General features: G+C 41.1%; 1 protein-coding gene across 5 annotated transcripts in view; it reads left to right on the forward strand.

Moving 5' to 3' along the window:
• Positions 1 to 80: 80 nt before the first annotated feature.
• The window catches only part of MAEA (macrophage erythroblast attacher, E3 ubiquitin ligase), a 48,495-nt gene continuing 27,881 nt past the window's right edge, over positions 81 to 20,694 (forward strand). Inside the window, exons 1-3 of one of the 5 annotated variants that reach the window (XM_079306625.1) lie at positions 229 to 439; positions 8,979 to 9,076; positions 18,924 to 19,106. In XM_079306625.1, coding sequence (XP_079162751.1) covers positions 18,999 to 19,106 — 108 coding nt within the window. In that variant the 5' untranslated portion in view covers positions 229 to 439; positions 8,979 to 9,076; positions 18,924 to 18,998. Of the gene's footprint in view, positions 440 to 8,978; positions 9,077 to 10,511; positions 10,668 to 18,923; positions 19,107 to 20,694 lie in introns of those variants that run through there. The other 4 variants (XM_079306626.1, XM_079306627.1, XM_079306623.1 and 1 more) reach the window with 4 other exon arrangements.

Consider the following 20,694-nt stretch of genomic DNA (forward strand, 5'->3'; position numbering starts at 1 on the left):
TGTCCGCGCATCCACGTGGCCCCGCCCATTCCCGCACCGCTGCCCATTCAGGCGCGGCTCCCCGAGCTCTGGGGCGGTGCCAACACTCACGGCGGGGGAACGTGAGGAAGGGAGCCGCTCATTGGCCGGCGCGCCGTCGCTCTCCCTCCGTCACCGCCCTCGCGGAGCGTACCAAGCCGCGGCGGCGCGGGGTGGCAGGGGGGAGTACGCGGCGTTGGTTCGGCCCGTGTCCATGAGGGCCGGGGCGGGGCGCGCGCCGTTTCCCGGCATGCCGCGCGCGCCGTAGGTAGCTCCCGCCGGGACGCGCTGGGAAGGAGGGCGGGAGGGAAAGGAGGGAGGGGGGAGGCCGGTGCCCGGTGCCCGATCCAAGATGGCGGTGCAGGAATCAGCCGCTCAGCTCTCAATGACTCTGAAGGTGCAGGAGTACCCCACTCTCAAGGTGGGTGCCGGGCCGCCCCCGGCGCGGGGGGAGCGCGTTAACGCCCTCAGCGTCCCGCCCGATCAGCGCTGAGCGGGAGCCCTTCTGCTCCCGTTCTCCCCGCCTCGGGAGCCCCGGGGCTGTGGGATGGAGGTGGGGAGCGATTCCTATCGCCTAGTTTCCGCCTGTTCCCGTTTTTCCTCCGCTTGACGTCTCGCTGGTGCCGCTCTGTTGCTGCTCTTCCCATCCCCCTTCGCCGAGGGAGAGGGACGTGCCTGGAATATGCGGCTGTTCCCTGGTGCCTCCGTGCCCTGAGGGGACGGGGGAGGCCCCCGGGCCAAGCCGGGGACACAAAAAGAGCTGGAAAGGAGCGGGGAGAGAAGCGAGGTCCTTGTGGTCGCGGGGCGGTGTGAGGGGGGAGTGGGCTCGGACGGAGCCGGGCTGGGGGAGAGGGGTTGGGGCGTGTGAGTGGAACGTACTCCCTCAGGAACACCCAGGACTGCCCGAAGTGCTCATCCCAGATGATTATCTGGATCTACGTGGCGTTGTTAGGAGACGTGTTAAAGGGGAGGGAGTGGAGGTGGCAGTATAATATGGTTCCCTGGCTGCTTGGTCCCCCGAAGATGGAGATGAGCTTAAAATATAAAAAAAGGACAGACGTGCTGGAGGGCTGTGGAGGCGAATAAGCAAAATACAGTTTAGTAAAAGCTGGTCCTTGAGATACTAGGTCTGCCTGCAGGATGGAGGTCTCCCAAGGCTGCATAGGTGGTCTTGGGCTTTAACCAGGTGTTGTGAGGCAGGTGAAGGATTCAGCGATGACCTTAACTCTCAGTGCCTCCCAGAACTGTTGAAATGCAAGGGTGATGCTCATAGGAATCCACGGGAACCTTTGTTTGAAGTCTCCTGTTGTATATATAGGAAGTCTCCCACATAAATAGCAGCAACTGTGGAAGAGACCTGGAAGAAGAATCTCTATTATAAAATGCTTATTTAAGCATCTCTTGTGTCAGCGTATCCACATTTTGCTTCTGTAGAAGATGTTTATGCCAAGTCAACTTTGTTGTGCTGAGATCATGCTGTGCCTTCACACGCCGGGCATTGTGTGTTCTTTGCAGTGTTGGTTCTGCAGGCTCTCTGGCTGTGTTCTTCCCGTGCATTGTGTGTTCTTTGCAGTGTTGGTTCTGCAGGCTCTCTGGCTGTGTTCTTCCCGTGCATTGTGTGTTCTTTGCAGTGTTGGTTCTGCAGACTCTCTGGCCATGCTCTTCCCGTGCATTGTGTGTTCTTTGCAGTGTTGGTTCTGCAGGCTCTCTGGCTGTGTTCTTCCCGTGCATTGTGTATTCTTTGCAGTGTTGGTTCTGCAGGCTCTCTGGCTGTGTTCTTCCCATGTATTGTGTGTTCTTTGCAGTGTTGGTTCTGCAGGCTCTCTGGCTGTGTTCTTCCCGTGCATTGTGTGTTCTTTGCAGTGTTGGTTCTGCAGACTCTCTGGCCATGCTCTTCCCGTGCATTGTGTGTTCTTTGCAGTGTTGGTTCTGCAGGTTCTCTGGCTGTGTTCTTCCCATGCATTGTGTGTTCTTTGCAGTGTTGGTTCTGCAGGTTCTCTGGCTGTGTTCTTCCCGTGCATTGTGTGTTCTTTGCAGTGTTGGTTCTGCAGGTTCTCTGGCTGTGTTCTTCCCGTGCATTGTGTGTTCTTTGCAGTGTTGGTTCTGCAGGCTCTCTGGCTGTATTCTTCCCATGTATTGTGTGTTCTTTGCAGTGTTGGTTCTGCAGACTCTGGCCGTGCTCTTCCCGTGCATTGTGTGTTCTTTGCAGTGTTGGTTCTGCAGGTTCTCTGGCCATGCTCTTCCCGTGCATTGTGTGTTCTTTGCAGTGTTGGTTCTGCAGACTCTCTGGCTGTGTTCTTCCCGTGCATTGTGTGTTCTTTGCAGTGTTGGTTCTGCAGGCTCTCTGGCCATGCTCTTCCCGTGCATTGTGTGTTCTTTGCAGTGTTGGTTCTGCAGGCTCTCTGGCTGTGTTCTTCCCATGTATTGTGTGTTCTTTGCAGTGTTGGTTCTGCAGGCTCTCTGGCCATGCTCTTCTTGTGCATGTCTTCCTCCACTAGCTCCCTTCTGCACAGGTCCCAAGAAGCAGGACAGTGTTGATTCCCATTTTATCTGTGAAGGCATCTTTCTGTCACCAGAAGTACTTTGAACCTGACAGCATCAGGCTTAAATTTTAAAATACCTGTAAAGAGCTCTCTAGCACTTTCCATAGCCAGAACAATGTGAAGGCATTTAATGTTAAGAACATCATTTTAAGACTGCATTTTAGGTGTATTCCAGTTGTTACCACAGATTTGGTTGCTACATTCCTGAAAAATTACTGGCAGTGAGGATCAGCAAGTTTTTTGTTTTGGTGCTTATGACTTAAGATGAGTTGTCAAGGTGCCAGCCATTTAAAAGGTAGAGAATATTTTGGAGTAATTCTTGTATTTCCCCAAGCATTCTTTTTCCCTAAAATATCTCAACAAAAATATACATAACAGAATGGAATGTTGTTTGTAAAGTTAGCAAACTAAATAGTAAGTGGGTGAAACACCCTTGCACTGAGACTTTTAATTTCCAAATAAAGGTGATGTTTATTGACTCTTCCTAGCAGCCATTCAACTTCTGGGTTGTTCCTGTAATCTTTAACATTTTTTATTGTTTAAAAAAACCTGTCAGAACAGTGTCTGCTCAAATCTTTTGAATGTGTCCTCTGAAATGTTCTTAGCTGTGAGTCATATATCAAAACATTTTAGTGGAGGTGAAAAAGCAGCACAGAGAAATGAACACTAAGGCTAAAGTCTACTAAAGTAAGTTGATATGAAATCTCATTTTGATCTTTAGGAGTCAGGTGCCTACAAGTTTGTGTGGGACTGAGACTCTGAATTTTTATTTCCATTTTATTTAAATGCTGTGTAAAATGTGTATGACTTTTTAATTTATTTTTTTTATTTTGTTCACCAACACAGAAGCTCATATATTTCTCTTAGAGCTCTGGACGCTGGTGATTTTCCCTTATGTGAGTAAAATATAAAAGGTTGCATACTTGTATTTATATCCTTCCTGTTTCCTCCCTCTAGCTTCCTCATGCCAGCATCACTAGATAATAGTTGTGTAATAGTTCTGCATTTACAGTGTGTTCCACAGAGCACTTTTCATGTGAGAGAGTGCTTCAAACTGCAGAGGGAAATCCCTGTTCCATAGCTAAATTGTGGTTGCTGCTGGAGTGGAAATACTTCAGCCATTCTTCAGCAGTTCAGCTCAGGGGAAGTAAATAGAGTTCTTCAGCTGAATCTAGAGAAGCTCTTTAAATGTACAAAATAATTCTTGAATATTCCATTCCTGCCCCCTCCAGTCTCTTCTCAAGGACAAGAAGGTTGTCAGCTATTCTTCCATCAGACTGCTGTGGAATTTTTTTTTAATCCTATTGATGGGGAAACTCTGCTAGTCTCAGATGAGAGCATGTAAGATGAAAGCTGACAATTTGAAAATGAATGAATGCGAACATTGTTATCATAGTTCTTTGCTCAAACTAATAAACAAGTGATGACAGGAAGCTGGATAATTCATCCATATCTTTAGAAGTATGGATAATTATGAAACTGATAGCAAGCTGTATAAGCTAAGACCTCAAAAGTGGAAGATGGAAGATCCAAAAGCAGGAATGATCACTTTTGAAAATATTTTGGGCTGTTTGTTGGCCAGCAGTTTTGGGTTAGCTGGTCTGCTACTGCTTTAAAAAAAAGTTGATCAACAGGACAATTGTAGAAACACAGGATATGTCAGTGCCTTCTCAGAGCTAATGTTTGGTTTCTTTTGTTGGCAACACTGTCAGGGAAAATACTGGCAGCAGATTTAATAAGATACTAATTTCACATGGAAATGCAATTGTTGGATTGTTACAGACAAACATGTAGGAGATGGAGATTATATGAAGTGCATATTGTTCTGTTCTGAGTCTACAGAGCTTAGAAGACAGGTTCTACAGACAATCTAGTCCAGTAGCCTGCCCTCCAAGCAAGGTCAGCTGGAGCAGGTTGCTCAGCACAATGATCAGAGTGTTCTCAAGTATCTCCCAAGATGGAGACTCCAACCTCTCTTGATAAACCTATTCCAGTGTTTGACTACTGTTGTCATCCTAAAAGAAAGTAATCTTTCATTGACAAGAAATTTTCTGTATGTCAGTGTGTGTCCATTGCCTGTTGTACTTCTATGAGAGGAATCTGGCTCCATCTTCTTTGTTGCCCCCACAGGATATTCATGCACCTTGACAAGGCTTCCCCTGAGCCCTTTTTGGGTTTAACAGTCCTAGCTCTCTCAGCCTTTCTTCCCGTGTCAGATTCTCCATTCTGTCTGTGATCTGTGGCCTTCTCTTCACTCATTCCAGTATGTCCATGTTTTTGTTGTACTGCAGAACCAAAACTGGACCTGGCACTTTGAGTGGGTCTTAGTTCTAGTTAGAGGGGAAGGATCACCTTCCTTGATCTCCTGGCAGTGTTTTTCCTAGCACAGCCTGGGGTGCTGTTGGTAGCCTTTGCTGCAGGGGCACATTGCTGTCATGGGCAACTTGTCCAGCAGGACCACAGGCTCTGTTCTGCAAAGCTGCTTCCCAGGTTGTTGATCTCCAGCATGTCCTGGTACAAAGGATTGTTTTTTCTCAAATGTAAGACTTCACGTTTCCCTTTGTTGAATTTTATGAGGTTCTTGTTTGCCCATTTTTCCAGCCTGGTGAGATCCATAGGAATGGCAGTGCAAGCACCTGGCATATTAGCAGCTCCTCCCAGTTTCATATCCTCTGCAGACTGGGGAGGTGCACTCTGACCCATCACCCAGGTCACTAATGGAGATATTGAACAGTACAGATCAACTTTTTTACCCAGCGAGTCAGAAGAAGTGCAAGATTAATTTTTTGCATAACTGGTAGCAGTACTTTGTTTTTTCCTCATGTTTATAAGCTTAACTCTTAAGTTGGTTTTGAACCTAATTTTAGGTGTCAAGAGTACTTTTGTCAAAACTTTGAACAGGTAGCAGCAAAAGTTGTTCAGTGAAAGTGGTTCAAGCAGAACTTAAGACTGAAGTAACAGCTTTGATGAACTAAATGTTACACTGTCTGTACATCAATGTAAAAAAATACATATCATGATAGAGTGGTTTGAGTTGGAACATTAAGGATCATCTTGTTCCAATCCTTCTGCCAGGGTCAGGGACACCTTCCATTAGACCAAGTTTCTCAAAGGCTTATCCAGCCTGGCCTTGAACACTCCCAGGGAGGAAGCATCTGCAGCTTTCTGGGCAGCCTGTTCCAGTGTTTTACCATCCTCACAATAAAAAAATTCCTTCCTCATATCTAATCCAAACCTGCCCTCTTTTAGTTTGAAGCCATTCCCCGCTGTCCAGTCACTACCTGCTGTTGAAGAAAGTTCCATTCCAGCTCTCTTGTAGGCCCATTTTTAGATTGTCTAAGTGCTTTTCAGACAGAAGGTTGTCAAAATAAGCTAAGCCTGGATGTTGGTAACAGCTCTGCACTAACTCATCATGAACACTTATACTAAATCCATCTTCAACCTGGGTGCTCTGACTCACCAAGTGTGTTCAGTGTCCATGCCGAGCGTTCTTGTGCTGCTGAATAATGCACTTCCTGTTTTGACACATTGTGTGTGTGTGAGTGTGAGCAAAGTGTGACATCTTTTCTACTGCTGTTGTTTTCCTGCACTAGGCTCTGTTCTAAAGAACTGTTTTAAGAAAAAGCTAACACTATGGAGCTTTGTAAGAAGTTTAATGTTGTAAAGTAGATGAAGCAATTGGCTCATGTTGGTCTCTTTTCCACCCCTGCCCACTCACTATAAAATACATTTTAAAGCGATTAATGAAGTAAAAGGCAATAACAGTGTGGTCCTGAGCTAGAGCTGTTGCTTGATTATCAGTACCCCGTTGTGCCTGTAGGAAAATACTTGAAGAAAGGTATTCTCAAGCATCCTACAGAAGATCTCCTGTTAGTGTTTTCAGAGTGAGCACTTACCTGATGTTGCAATTCCTTGTTGCACCATACTTGTTTTGTAGTGTTTTCACAGGACAGTGGCCTGTGATCTCGAGAGTTTTGTTGGTGTATGTTTTGTGGTGTAGGAATAATGCTTGTGTGATAGCTAGCACATTGGGATCTTTAAACTTTTTAAAAATAAGAGTCTTACCATAGTGAGTGTTTTTCAAGAGCTGGGAAATGGGTAAAGATGAGCTTCAAACATTTCCTAGATACTGTAATGGGAGGAAAATGCTTTTCATGGTGTGCTCCCTAAGCATCTTCCATTGTCTTTCAAATCAGTGGTTCCTGTATAATCAGCATAAGAGTGTGCCTTTCAGGCTCACAGAGTTTTAGGGAAGTACTGTTCTGGCAGATGGGTATTTGCTGTAAGGGTGCAGTGACAGCATCCATCAGTCCTTGTTAAGTCAAAAAGCTTCCTGCATTGTACACTTAGCCTCCCACAACTTACACTAGATACACTATGTGGGAAGTATTTGCTAACTCAGAATGCAAAATAAGCCAAAGTAATTGATTACTTACAATATGTGAGATTTGATTTAAATAGAGTTTTTTGATTTGGTTTTTTGGGGGTTTTTTTTGTTTGCTTTTTGTTAAGATACTTTTATTTTGATAGCCAGTAATTTAACTGCCTCACAACTTCTTTTGATTTATGTCAGCTTTTCTTAAGACCTCTGTGGATTGACTTGACTTGTAAACTAGTGAAAATGAAAGTAAAACAGATTGAGTAGAACTTTGGTCATCCATATATTCTGATATGGATCTGTTAATTTGAATCAATAATGCTTAATTGTCTTACAAGAAATGCTGTCACTTTGGCTGGGATAGGTTATTTGGAAGCAATCTGATTGGAAATGGGATCTCTAGGCAGTGTCATGATGTCTGGACTGTGCAAATGAACAGAAGGATAACGACCTCTTTCATTGAAAGAGGTAAAAAGGTGATTAAAATGAGCAAATATTTGGAGAAGAAAGAAGGATCAAAACAAATGGAAGGACTTGCTCAGGACACAAACCTGCTGAATGACCTTAGCTTTGCAACTCAGCTGCTTCTTTGGCCAGGGGGCAATGCTTAGGTTCTTGTTATTACTCCAGTATTCCTATTAAAAAAAAAGCAAAGACATTTCTTTAGAGGTGTAAGTCCAGGGTGGCAGCTATAAAAAAGTGTTTTGAAAAAGACTGACCTCTGATGTCCTCAGGGTGGTTTTAGACAGGGCTCTAAAATGACTGTCAACTTCCTTATAGAAGGATGTAAGACACTTTTCTGTAACTGTAAAATGGTTTTGTAAAGCACTTAAATTTTTTTTTTTGTGGGAAGCCTTGTTCAAAAGTTCATCATGTATTCAGAAATAAGTTACTTGCAGTTTGTGTAACAGGATAATATTTTGAAGGAGTGTGATTGCTTCTGTTGACTAAGTATGTATGTAGCAGATGGATAGTCCCAGAATTTTTGCTGCTCATTCTATTTTGTATTGAAGTAGCAGCTTTGAATAATATGAGGATGGTTTCTTTCAAGCTACAGTTGCTCTGGAATACACAGTACTGTCTTCCTGAGTTGTTAAACTGACATGTTTGTAACCAAGGCAAGTTACTAGGCTTTACTCTTCCAAAACATTAAAACTGTTATTAAAAAATACTACTTTTTAATAATCCAAATTACCTGCAACTTCTTTTAGGCTTATGAAATTACATTGTTTGGATCTATACCTCCTCAAGATTTTATTTTAATGCTTTTACCTAATTGACCTAAGTCATGACATTTTTCTAAGCCATCCATTCCTGAAATAACTGCTATTCTTTTAACTTCGTTTTCCTCTCCTGATTTTGCCTAGAACAAAGAAAAGCTACTACTATTTTAAGGAATTGATAAGGGCTACTCATCAGAAGTGCTCACTGAAGAGGGGTGATATAATTTTCATTTTGGATAAGTCCAGTGGGAAATAATGATGCTGACTCTGATCTGAAGTAATCCTAGAATCATTGAGGAAAAAATGAACTATATAAAAATATAGAATTTCAGTAATTCTGCGTGGAAGTGCTTAATTGTTATTTCTTTGAGGGAAAATTTTCAGTAGTTTATTGTACTCTGCCTCATTTTTCTATGGTGTCATATATAATAGATGTCTTCTACTTTTCTGTTTTGTTGAAGCAGTGAGCATGGTGATCTAATTTAGTCTCAAGATAATAGATGAATGCTTGAAGGTTTTTCTTGTGGGATTTATAGTTTCTCTTCACACTCTTTATTAAAGCTCTTCAGGAGATGCTTATTTGCCTACATGTTCCTGTATTTCCTTGTTCTTCTTGCCTATAGTAGTGCTAAGTTGTCTTTATTTCTAGTTTTTTGGAAGGTAATTCCATCACTGCTCCTCTGTTTTCTATAGCTGTCTGGCCAGACTTAATTTCATGTAGGGGCATTTGAGAAAAAAACTTACTTATATCTCAAAGTCTTCAATGGAATTGTCTTGGAGACCTGTAGATTCACACAAATTTCTGGTGCTTTTCAGGTGTTGTAAGCTAACACAGTTGAGGAGAGGAAGCACACCATTTTTCTGACCCTTGAAAGGAGAGCATAGTTCTGTAATGGTTCCCCCCACCTAACCGGGTAGGATTCTTTTTATTTTTTATTTCTTGAAACTCTTTTTTCTGCCCCCTAGTTTTGTGACTTCATGTACTTAAGAGTTGTAAAAATCCATTTCTAATTCCCTCCTGCTCTGAGTCTGAGTTAATTTGAAAAGACACACAATGTAGGTTTTTGTTTTTTTAAAAAAATCACATTTTATGTGTGAAGGAGTTACTTTCAGCCAATATACTTTAACTCTGAGGAAGGAAGATGCACACACATCTGTCAAGTCAGGGTATATAGTTAAAAGTTCCCTCTGTAGGAATTGGTACTGGTTAGACCCAGTGAATTACTTTCTGTCAAATACTGAAGGAAAATGGATGTTCTGTACAGAATTGCAAACCTGTGTAAAAGATGCTTGTTTTTCTTGTCTGTACTGTTTTCTGTGAAAATCAGTTTTTAGAAAAGAAACCTTTGAAAATTCCTGTTAACAAGGGTCTGGAGAATAGTTAATGGTCTTATTTATACAACCAAGTACTTCTTCCTTCAATTGACTTTTTTGAAGTCTCATTTTTACTCTACAATTCCCAACAGTCAAATGGTAGCCATACAAACTGATTTTTACTTTTTTTCTGCTGCATCTGAACTGGTTTCATCTATGCAGTTACTCTGGGCTAGAAACATTTTGAATCTTCTTGTGGTCTGAAAGTGATTGTGTTTTTATTTGGAGCTCCTTAGGGTTGAGTCTATTTAAGTAAAGAAGGAATTTGGCCCTTGTTCTTGTTTGTGACCAGATCAGTGTGAGAACTGCTGTGCTGAAAGTCTAGTGTAAAGCTCAAGATTTGGGGGAGAATAAAGGCTTACTTTTTTTCAAAACTTCAGTCATGAAAGAAATGTGTCACTGAGTCTTTCAGTGTTGTCTGTACCAGTTAGCAAAACTTGTGGACAGCATGATGGTGGTATTTGGAATTTTGCCCAGTGGCCATTAGACTTTGGCCTAACATCCTATACCTCTAAAGGAGCAGAAATGCAGCATGTAACACTTGCTATAAGAAGCTTTTTTGTCTTGGGAGAAATCCCTTTCTCCTGTGTTCAGTCCTCCTCTTAATTCTCTGATAAATGCTCAAGTAGTCTGGGGATTTTGTTGGATAGCTGTGGAAGAAAGATAATGTTGAAGACTGTTTCCGTTGTTCTACTTTAAGTAAAATTTTAGTGATATTCTTAATATATGTAATTGATTTTTCCCTTCCAACCAATGGCTTATTGATGCAAAAATAGTATCCTGACTAATCCAATATTGAACAATGTGTATCAATTAATGTGACTTTTAAAAAGTGCATGCCATGTAAAGATATTGGAGTTGTTTTTATAAAACTGAAGGAGGCAGTGAGGTGGACTTGGTTGATAGCTTATTCATATTACTGAATGTTTTTTGGAGATAAGACTTACCAGGAACTCTTGCAAGAAAGACTGAAGTCCTTATGCAGATAAGGAACTGGGCAAGATAAAAAACAAGCATCAAGATTTAGGAGCCAGCTTCTGTAATGGAAGAAATCTTCTGGAGGAAGATTTGTGTTAAGATTCTGCTGGTATCCTGGTGATATTCAACTGTTTGAACAGCCTGAAAGAAAGAGTAAGTGCTGAGATGAAGGAGTTTTCTTGATGATACTAAGATAATTGATGGTATTACAGATGTAACCCAAGTGTGAACCATTGGAGAAAAAACAGTGAGAGACTGAATGGCTGTTAAAATATATTAAATTCAGTATAGACAAGTGCAGTGTGATACAGTTTTTTAGATATGGTGGAAAGAAAATTAATTCCAGTCTTATATGTATAATAAGTGAGTTGGAAATGATCATCATTAGTCAGTGGGTCTTAGGGCTAATAGTGAAAATTTTCTTTCAGTGGTCGGATTAATGTTGACAAACAGAGGACCTAAGTGTTGGGAAAGGGAAAAGCAGTTAAAATCCATGGATTCTTCTTCTCTCAAGTAATATGAGTTACTGTTATATTCTCCCTTCTCCCATCCTAAAAAGGGATGTAGTAGAATTGGAAAATGTCTATGGAAGGGCAAGAATGATTAGAGATGGAATGTCTTTTGAAGAATGGTTTAGAAAGAGTCCCTCCAATCTCAAGGTATGTGAGAAGTATGTGGGAGAAAGAGAGGGTTCCCTTTTTTGCTTCCAAAACAAGAATAAAAGGGTTTCAAATTAGTTGAAAAGTCAAAACCAAAGAGTATTTCTTCACATAGTTGTGAGCTTGTGAAATGTCTCACAACAGGATATTGCAGTGCTAAAACTCAGGTCAACAGCAACCAGCAGAGTTCATGAGTGAGAAACACCCTGTGGTGTTTCTACAATTAAACTCCCATCTCTGGCTCAAGAAGCCCAAAAAGATTGTTTGGGATTAGTAATTTTGTTCTTGCCTTTTTTCACATGCCATCTTGTTTCTGGATATCATCAGAGAAAAGACAGTGGCAGAGAGGGGACTTTTGGTCTTATCTGGTATGGTCATTCAGATGATCATACAGAAATGTGTTTGATGTCTCAGTTAGCAAAGATGAATTCATTAAATTAAGGTAGGAAAGTACTTCTGCAGACAGTGTTAAATTCAGACTTCTGCTTGAACCTTGGCTAACTTCAAAGCTAATCTGAGTTTCTCAGAGTCCTGCCAAGTTCTGAAAGTTTTTGAGGGTGGAGATTCCATCACCTTTCTGAGCTGCTGTTCCAGTGTTTACCAAATCTTCAGATTGAAGTATTTCTTTTTATGTCCAGCTGGAATTTTCTTTAGTGACAGTTGTCAGCTCTGCCTCCTTCCTTTTTGCTCTGTAACTGCAGGGCCTGGCTGGCCCTTATCTGTGACCTTCACCTTTCTCTGGTAGAAAGCGTCTATCAGATTGTGCCGCTTCCAGCTCCCTGTAGCCTTCCCTTCTGCAACAGAAACAAGCCTGCCCCTCTCAGCTTCTCTTGGATTTGTTTTTTTTTTTTTTTTAAATCCTCCAACCAGCTCACAGTCATGGTGGCAGCCTTCTGGACTCTCTCCAGTTTGTTAGCATCTCTTTTTTAGTATGGGGGGGAGTGACCTGGAAATGAAACTCAGTATTCCAGATGAGTCTGCATGAGTGCTGAGCATAAACAATCACTCCTCTCAATGCACTGCCTTTAGTCTTGCTAATGCAGCCTGGAGTAGGATTAACCTTCATTGCCATGAGAGCCTGTTGCTGGTTCATGTCCAGCCTGCTGTCCATCAGGACCTCTGCATCTTTTCTTGCAGTGGTAGGCCTAGCCAGTTATTCCAGAAGTGCTAAAGGCTGGAGTGGTTTTGTGCCAAATACTGGACCCTGGAGTTTGCCTTGATTGTTTCATAGATTTCTTGGTGTATTTCACCAGTTTGTAATTTTTTTCTGAATGGCAGCTCTGGCACCCACTTATCAAGCACTCTACCAGTTTGTCCTCTGTGAGCTTTCTGACTGTATGTTCTGTAGTGCAGATGGTAGAAGATGACATGTATGTTGGAGCTGATAACATTCCTGGAGAGTCAAGCAGTACTTGTACTTGGCCACCAGGAAGCTTTGGAACCAGTGACCATTATTCTTAGAGCCTGATTATGCAGCCATTCAGCCATTGAGTCCATGTCTCTCCCCTGTTTGGCCACAAGTGAGGCAATGTCAAAAACCTCACTACTATTGGCATGAAAGGCTGCCAGCGTGCTCCTGCCATTCAGAGATCACTGAAAGCAAACAGTGTTGTCAAGCTTGATTTGCTTATGACAGATCTGGGCTGGTTATTCCTAGTCACCTTTCTAAGCTTGGAAATAGTTTCCATACAATTTTTCTTTTTTTCTGTAACTTTCACAAAAACTGAGATGAGGCAGACCAGCCTGAAGTTTTAGTGATCTTCCAAGTTCTCTTTTTGGAATAGAGGCACAATACTTGCCCTTTTCAAGCACAGACAACTTTTCTTGTTCACCGTGACATTCCAGCAATGGTATCAGGTTTGCAGTGTCATCCAAGAGCTCTCTCCTTTCCTCAGTCCTGCTCCTATATATGTTTTTATCTTCAGCTTGCTTTGGACTTCTTACACGAGTGAATAGTACCTCTCTCCCCTGACTCAGTTCTCATTCATCATCAGGAAGGATTAGGAGAAGACCTTTACCAGTAAAGACAAAGAAGGCATTTGGAAGTGAGACCTTGTTATCCTTTGTAGCTGGGTCACAAAATCAATTCTGTAGATGCTTTTCATCTTCTTTAAGCAGCTTGTGTCTATAAGGCCCTGGTAATTGCAATTACTTATTTGAAGTCTAGTTGAATGAAGTGGATGTGTATGTTGGCTATGATGGTAATGAGTGCTGGATTTCTAGCTGTGACTCAGAAGACTTTTGTGGCTGGACAACTCCAACACCTCTGCAAAGAAGACCTCATCACAGCTGATGTTTGTTTTGTTATGCTGTACTCTATCCCAAGCAGAGAGCCCTTCAACAGTGTCTGTATTCAATTTGTTTGCAAACCCCAGGTGCTCAGTGAGTGACTGTCTCTTGTAGAAGCTCAAGTGTGCAACAGGCTAAAATTTCACCACGTTCTCAAAATGCCATTAAGCTGCTTAATAGAATTCAAAGTGCTACAATGAGCATAAGTCCAGTCTGGATATCTGAATTCCAACAGCATAAATGCCATTGAGGCAGCAAAGCTTTTTAAGCTTTGATCACTACAATTAATAAACTTCTATGAGGGGAAAATGGTCTGCATTCTCCTCTCCCTTTTGATATTGTTAAAGGCTATAGATGGTATATTCTCATCACATGTTTTCTAAAGATGTTTTTCTTTGAGTCTAGAGATAAGCAAGAGCTGAGGTGGAAGTGTGTTCAGCTGCTGTTTCTATATATTCAATTTATGGAGAGAGTATGAAATGTGCACATCTAGACACATTCAGAAAACCTTAAGAAAAATTAGTCTCAGTAAAATCTTAATAATAACGAGTGTAAAAGCAGTATGTATTGTAGGATGCTGTGTAAAGGATTCACTGGTTTAGAATCATAGAATGGTATGCTTTAAAGGGAACTTAGAGATAATTTAATTCATCCTCCTTGCCATGTCCATTAGACCAGGTTGCTGAAAGCCCTACCCAGCCTGGTCTTGAACCATTCCAGGGACTGGTCATTTGTGGCTTCTCTGGATGACCTGTGTCAGGGCCTTAGCTCCCTCACAGTAGAGAATTTCTTCCTGATGTCTAATCTAACCCTGCCTCTGCCATTTTGAAGCCATTCCCCCTTGTTCTGTCACTCCATGCCTTTGTGAAGAGTCCCTCTCCAGCTCTCTTATAATACTACTAGGTACTGGAAAGTGCCATAAAGTCTTCCCAGAACCTTCTATTCTCCAGGCTGAACACCCCCAGCTGTCTCAGCCTGTCTCCACAGCAGAGGGGCTCCAGCCCTCTGATAAGCTTTGTGGCCTCCTCTGGACTTGCTCCAGCAGTTTCAGATCTTTCTTGTATTTGGGGACTCCAGAGGTGGGTGCAGCATTGCAGTGGGGATTCACAAGAGCAGAGTAGAGGGGCAAGATTGCCTCCCTTGACTAGCTGCTCTCACTTGTTTTGATCTAGCCCTGTATGCAGTTGGCTTAATATTATTTATATTTCTTTAAATATTTATTTGCAGGCTGATAATTAGCCCTTGAGAAGTATATACAGTTTACAAAACATTAGGTTACAGTATATGCAAGCATTTAATACTGGCTGAGTTTTTTTTCTACTTTTAATGTGTTTTCAAAAAACTCAAAAAAATTGAATCACTTAGTAAGTGAACAGCTTATTGAAAAATGTATTTTTATGAAAATATATTTAAATTCACTATGCTTAAGGGTATTTCAAGTAACATTTGATATGCTTATGAGAAGAAAGATTGCCTCCCAATTTGAGTAGTTTTAGCCACTTTGAGAATTGAGAACTCTGCCTTGCTTTGGGTACCTTATTTGCATTCATGGGCTGGAAGAGGACTGTCTTTGGGCTGAAGGCCAGGTAGTAAACTTCACAGTTGAGTTCCTAAGTGCACTTAAAAACTCCCCCTGACATCCTTAGCTCTGCAGTCTTCTACTCCCTGCTCTCAACTGAACGACCAATGTACAGCTCTCATGGCAGTCCTTCATCCTCTTCCACCAGTTCAAGCCTGTACACTCAGAACACTCTTCTAAGTCTTGTCTCCACAGCTAGAGGTTGTTGGAGCATGTTTTGGGACAGCACACCACCTTTTTGGCTTTCTGAAAACAGAGTGAAGTAACTCCTGAAATGAAGGAAATGCTTGGATCAGGTCAATCAGTTGTTTCTGCCTTTTTGTTGGTGTTTAGCACCTGGAAACAGTCATGCTACAGTTGCAGAAGCCTCCAGCCAAGCAGACTTTCCTTCACATCACAGCAAAATTTTGTTCTTGGAAAAACTTGTGTTACCGGAATTTTACCCCTTGTGTAGGTTGTTCTAACTTCAGTCAAATTCCTTTTCACTGGGTTTAAGATTGACCTGATTTAGTACATGTTTAGGTTGAATAATGTGTCTGCAGCTGTGGAAGTTGATGAACAAAAGGAGGAGAACCTATTTAGTGCCACTGGATTTAAATGTGCTGCCTGCTAATATTTTACAACTCTCCTTTGTATTCTCATGCTTGTTCATGGTATGAGCCAGCTGGGTGTGGTTTTCCAAGCTTTGAGTAGGACAAGTTGGTATTGTGCTTATACAGATCACATTCTAGTCAGTACCTGCTGCTTTATTTCAAATTTTCTAGTAGTTGATTTATTCTTTCTTCCTTAAGCTAATGCTTCCCTAGGCTGAGTTCTCTAGGTCAGTCTTGTCTCTAAATAATGACTCTGTAATCCAGGTTTGGTACTGGCAGGAATGGTTCCAAGTCTCTGATAGGTTTATGGCAATTAATGAGATGTAAATCTTGAATCTGTTCCTTGGTCCAAAAAGTTCAGTGTTCACAATGTTCTAACAATGGTACCTGAAAATCAAAGTGAACCATAGTTAAAAAAATTGAGAATTGTGTTGTCCAGAACACTTTCTTTTACATTCTTCTTCCATTAACTTCCATTATTGGTGGAAAAACATGATCCTATTGGTACAGTGCCTGTAACTTTTTAGAGTTCTGCAGTAAAGCAAGGCAGTGCTGTGGAGCTGGGTTTTTGGCACTTTGGAGCTGTAGGAGTAATAAAAGGACCAGTGCATCGAGATGCAAATTCAAGAGAAAAAGCTGCTTTGTAAGGAATATAGCAGTTGCAGTTGTAAATTTTGGCATTCGTAGACCCTGTCCCTCTAAAGTAAGTGTAAAAGCTGTACCTAGATGTGATTTACAAATATTCTCATGAAAACTGCTGGCTCCATAGTAAGAAACAAGTGTCTGTGCAAATTATGAAAATCTCTGGTAAAGAGTATTTACTGTCAGCCTCAGTTATGCAAATAATTTCATTGTACCTTTAATTTCCCTTGTTATGACACACTAAATTATGTTTCTCAATATGTTTACTTTTGTTTGCTTTCAGAGTATATAGTGGAAACATTTCAATTCATACCCTCTTCCACACAAGACATTCAGATTGTTTTTATGGTAGGGGGAAAAAGAGGGTAAGAGAAGATTCAAAAACATATTGCACCTAGACACATTCTAAATGATATATAGTGATACCAGCTGAAATAGAAAGTTCAATTGTTCTAAATGTCACATGAGCACAAACTGTGCCAGGAGTCTGCATGCTGAAGAGACAGAGCACAGGAAATGGGCGCTGTTACTGCTCTTGAGTGCAGATAAGGAACTAGGGAAAAGGGAGATTAAACACAGACTTTTTTTCCAACTGACTAAATCTGTGTCCAACTGACTGCTCAAAATTTAACAAAAGCACTTTCCTGTACTAAAAAAGATACCTCAAATAAATGGTGGCTTATGAAAGTCTTTATTGATGCAGGTTTTCACTATGGCATGGAAAGCTGATTAGCAAAATACTTGCAGAAATATTTTTTGGTGGACAGTTAGAAAAATGCAGTGGGGGGGGAAAAGAAGGGAAAAAGTTGTCTTAATGCTGTCTGGCATCAGGTCTTAGAGTTGGAAATAAGTTTTCATGTTCAAAAACATGATATGTCAAAATAGTGGCCTCCTAGAACATCCATTTTATCTGTGGGTCTCTAAAATATTTCGTATATTTTGTGGAAATGGAAAAAAATAAATGAGAGTAGGTGATGAAAGAGTTATATAGGCAACTAAGTAGGTGTTAAAGCCCATTATTTGTTGTGGTTTATGTGGTTTGAATTTTGGGTGGGTGTACTGCTGGGATTTTAGGGCAAAATGTGTAAGGAAAATAATTGTTTTGGCTTGATGCTTCCTGTGGTAGAGTCTTGTCATGTAATTTGTTTAGGTCTTAGTTCGAGATACCAAGAACCATTAAATAGATAAGTTCAGTCTTGAGAAGAGGAGCTTTTTGATACCTTATCAGGATTATCCTTGTGCTTTATCACTACTACAAATAAGCACAACCTCTCTTGTAGATAATGCTAAAGTCTTGGAAAGCAAATACTTTGGCTCACCTTCCTTCCTCTGAACCCATCTGTTCTCTGGTGGGGAATTGCAGTGGTTCTGTGGGAACCTCTTTGCTACTTGAGCCCAGAAGGGGTCTGGCCCCTGGGGATATTTCCTTACATGCAGATAATTAGAATGAGGAAAACGGAGACCTTGATATAATTGATTAGAAGTTACATGCTTGAAAGATTTGTAATCAAACACATACGTGAGCTGTACCAAACAGAGCACTGATTTGTGTTTCCTGTTTTACCTTTAACATGGATAATCTGATTGCTACCTAAATTATGCCTTTGATTAATGGAAAAGCAATCAAGATTATCATAACTACCTGAAAGAACTTCTCATGGACTTTTTAAAGATTAAAGATATGGTGGAATTAAGCGTATAGCACTGGAATGTTTTTAAAAATTCCGGTTTCTGTGAAGTCATAGAACGTCCTGTCTAAATTGCTTGTGCTGCCACTGTAGTGAGAGCAGCTTAACATTTCCTGTAAGCTTTCCCCAAATCATTCCCCAGGCTGTAGAGTGTTCCCATCCATGTGTCCCTAGTGGCCATCAGAAGTTTTGAATCCACTGTTCCACAAAGACGTGGAGATGCCCAAGACTGGCAAATCCCTTAACTGAGGAATGGAGCATTAGAGGAAATTAACCAGTCTAGTCATACATTGCATTTAGTTAAAATGTTATTTGCAGGTTTTTAACACTGAAAGAAAATTTACACTGCGTTTCTCTTGGCATTCCTTGTAGTCCTTGGGGAAGTCATACTAAAAAGTAGCCTTTCACAGGTAGAGGTGTGTAGGAGACTTGTTGGATTTCCTGAATAACTGTTGATGTACTGTGCATAAATTTTTCAGTAGCCAATATGCATTATACATGCCTTCTCTCAAAGGTAACTTTCTCTTTTTTTAATGAATTCAAGAAGGGAAGAAATGTAAATTTAGAAAGTCATATTCTGAAGGGTGATCTTAGTTGTAGTTTAAATTGTAGCTTTCCTTGTAGGGCAAATTTGTCTTTATTTTCTCTTGCCCCTGCACTGTTTCCATCAGTGCTTCCTACAGCCAAAGTGGGATAGGTGAACCTGGTATCATACAAGAAACTGCAGCATTTTTCTTGTTGTTTTTTCATAATCTTTGAAGTGTGACCTCCTTACTGAGAGAACTTAAATAAGGATTTTATTTTAGTAATGGGAACTCAAGTTCAATCAATGGCCTCTAGTCCCCTGGAACTGAGGTGTTCTTTGGACTGCATCAGATGAAATCATCAGCCTTTGTAACCTCTGAAGGACCTGACTTTTTAAATGCAGCCATTCTGATGACTTGCTATTTCTCCTCCAGGTGCCGTATGAAACGCTGAACAAACGGTTTCGAGCTGCGCAGAAGAACATTGACCGCGAGACCAGCCACGTCACCATGGTGGTGGCGGAGCTGGAGAAGACGCTGAGCAGCTGTCCTGCTGTGGACTCTGTTGTCAGTCTCCTGGATGGAGTCGTGGAAAAGCTCAGCGTCCTGAAGCGCAAGGTGAGTGCTGCTCTGCCTTCAGTGCAATGCTCTTTGCTTGGATTTGCTTTTCAAGAGAATGGGCGTTGCTGGCTCTTTAAAGGCTGGGGATGCACAGTGAAATCGTGCTTCACTGGGCTTAAGAAACATGATTTGATGGTCCTTGTCAAAGTATAACAAACTTCTGTTGGGAGGTAAAAGAATACATATTTGTAGTCCTGAAAAGGACTTCCTTTACTAACAGAAAAGAAATAGTAGCAAAATTAATTGATTCTTATCAATTCCTGCTTGTCTAATGGAAGAGTTTGTGCAATTGAATTAATTGAGCACTAGAATAGCAAAAGAAGTGTAGAGGATGAAGCTGAAAAATGTGGAACCCCTAGTGCAGGAATAGTAGTGTTGAGATTTCTCTGAAGAAGAAAGTGCACATTTTCCTGGATTGTTACTTGAAAATTTTTATGAACACTCAACTTGAATGGTTTGAATGATTCCTAGGAAATATTAAGAGCCTTTTAAATAAAATTTGGCAGGATAACCTGCTTTGAACAAAGTACAACCAGCCTTTCATGCCTTTATCACATCTTTCTTAGAAAAAGATGTATATGTTCTCAGAAGAAGTATAAGCCATCCTTATTTTGGTTGGGAATATTACTCATCCCTGGAGTCATCAGAACATTTACTTGAAACAAGTCTTGCAGAAAAATGAAAATAGCTCTGTCGCCTGACTTGAGAGCAGTGCTTCTCCAAAAATAAATAGATGAAACATAGTAGCAGAGTCATTTCATTAAAACTTAAATTAAATAACCAACAGATATAAATCTTGAGACAGTACTACGTGAAGCATCAAAATACCTTGGAGATTTGCAACATGAAAATAATGCTGTCATGTGTGTTGATTTGGGGTTTTCTGCTTGAACAAGTTAGCTAGGTGTTGAAAAGCTGTTCTGCAAAAGACTTCATAAATTAATTGCTCTTTTCATCCTTGGATTGTGAGACATAAAGAGGTCTTCAAGTGTTTTCTTCACTTCTGCATTACTTACAGAAAAATAGGAGCTATTTCTGAAAGAGGTGTTGGTTGTTGCTTGTAGGTGTGTAGTAATGATGTGGAGGAGTAAAAGTTATTTACTTGTTAAAGCTTTGCTGAGTGTGGGGGTGTGTCTGAAGGCATTGCTGAATGTTTTGGGTGCAAAGCTCCATTTTAGTTTAATTGCTCATTTGTTTTTGACTGCCTGAAAGACTCTGGAGAATCTTGTAGCTGCTCAGAAAGAGCAAAAGACCAAAAAAAGAAGTTATTTAACAGTAAAAGTCCCCTGAAATACAAAGGTCTTGTTTCTGCTCCAAACCCTCAACTCCCTACTGTCTTCTCTGTAATCTCTGCCCCGAGCAAAATCGTTGTTTTCTTTAGAGCCTTTGGACCCATATGGGATCTCTGTTTCCTCCTGTGTTTAGACAAGAATCTCATGAACTGCTGAGATGGCCATAATAGAATTAGATGGTTCCTTTATTTAACACCTTACTCACTCTTGGAAGAGAGCTTTTAAACACAGCAGTTTATGGAGTTCTGAAAATGATGCTGGGGAAACCTAGCCCTTTGTGTTTTCCCTTTCTT

The sequence above is a fragment of the Erithacus rubecula genome (genome assembly GCF_903797595.1).
Source record: "Erithacus rubecula genome assembly, chromosome: 5".
Taxonomy (NCBI): domain Eukaryota; kingdom Metazoa; phylum Chordata; class Aves; order Passeriformes; family Muscicapidae; genus Erithacus; species Erithacus rubecula.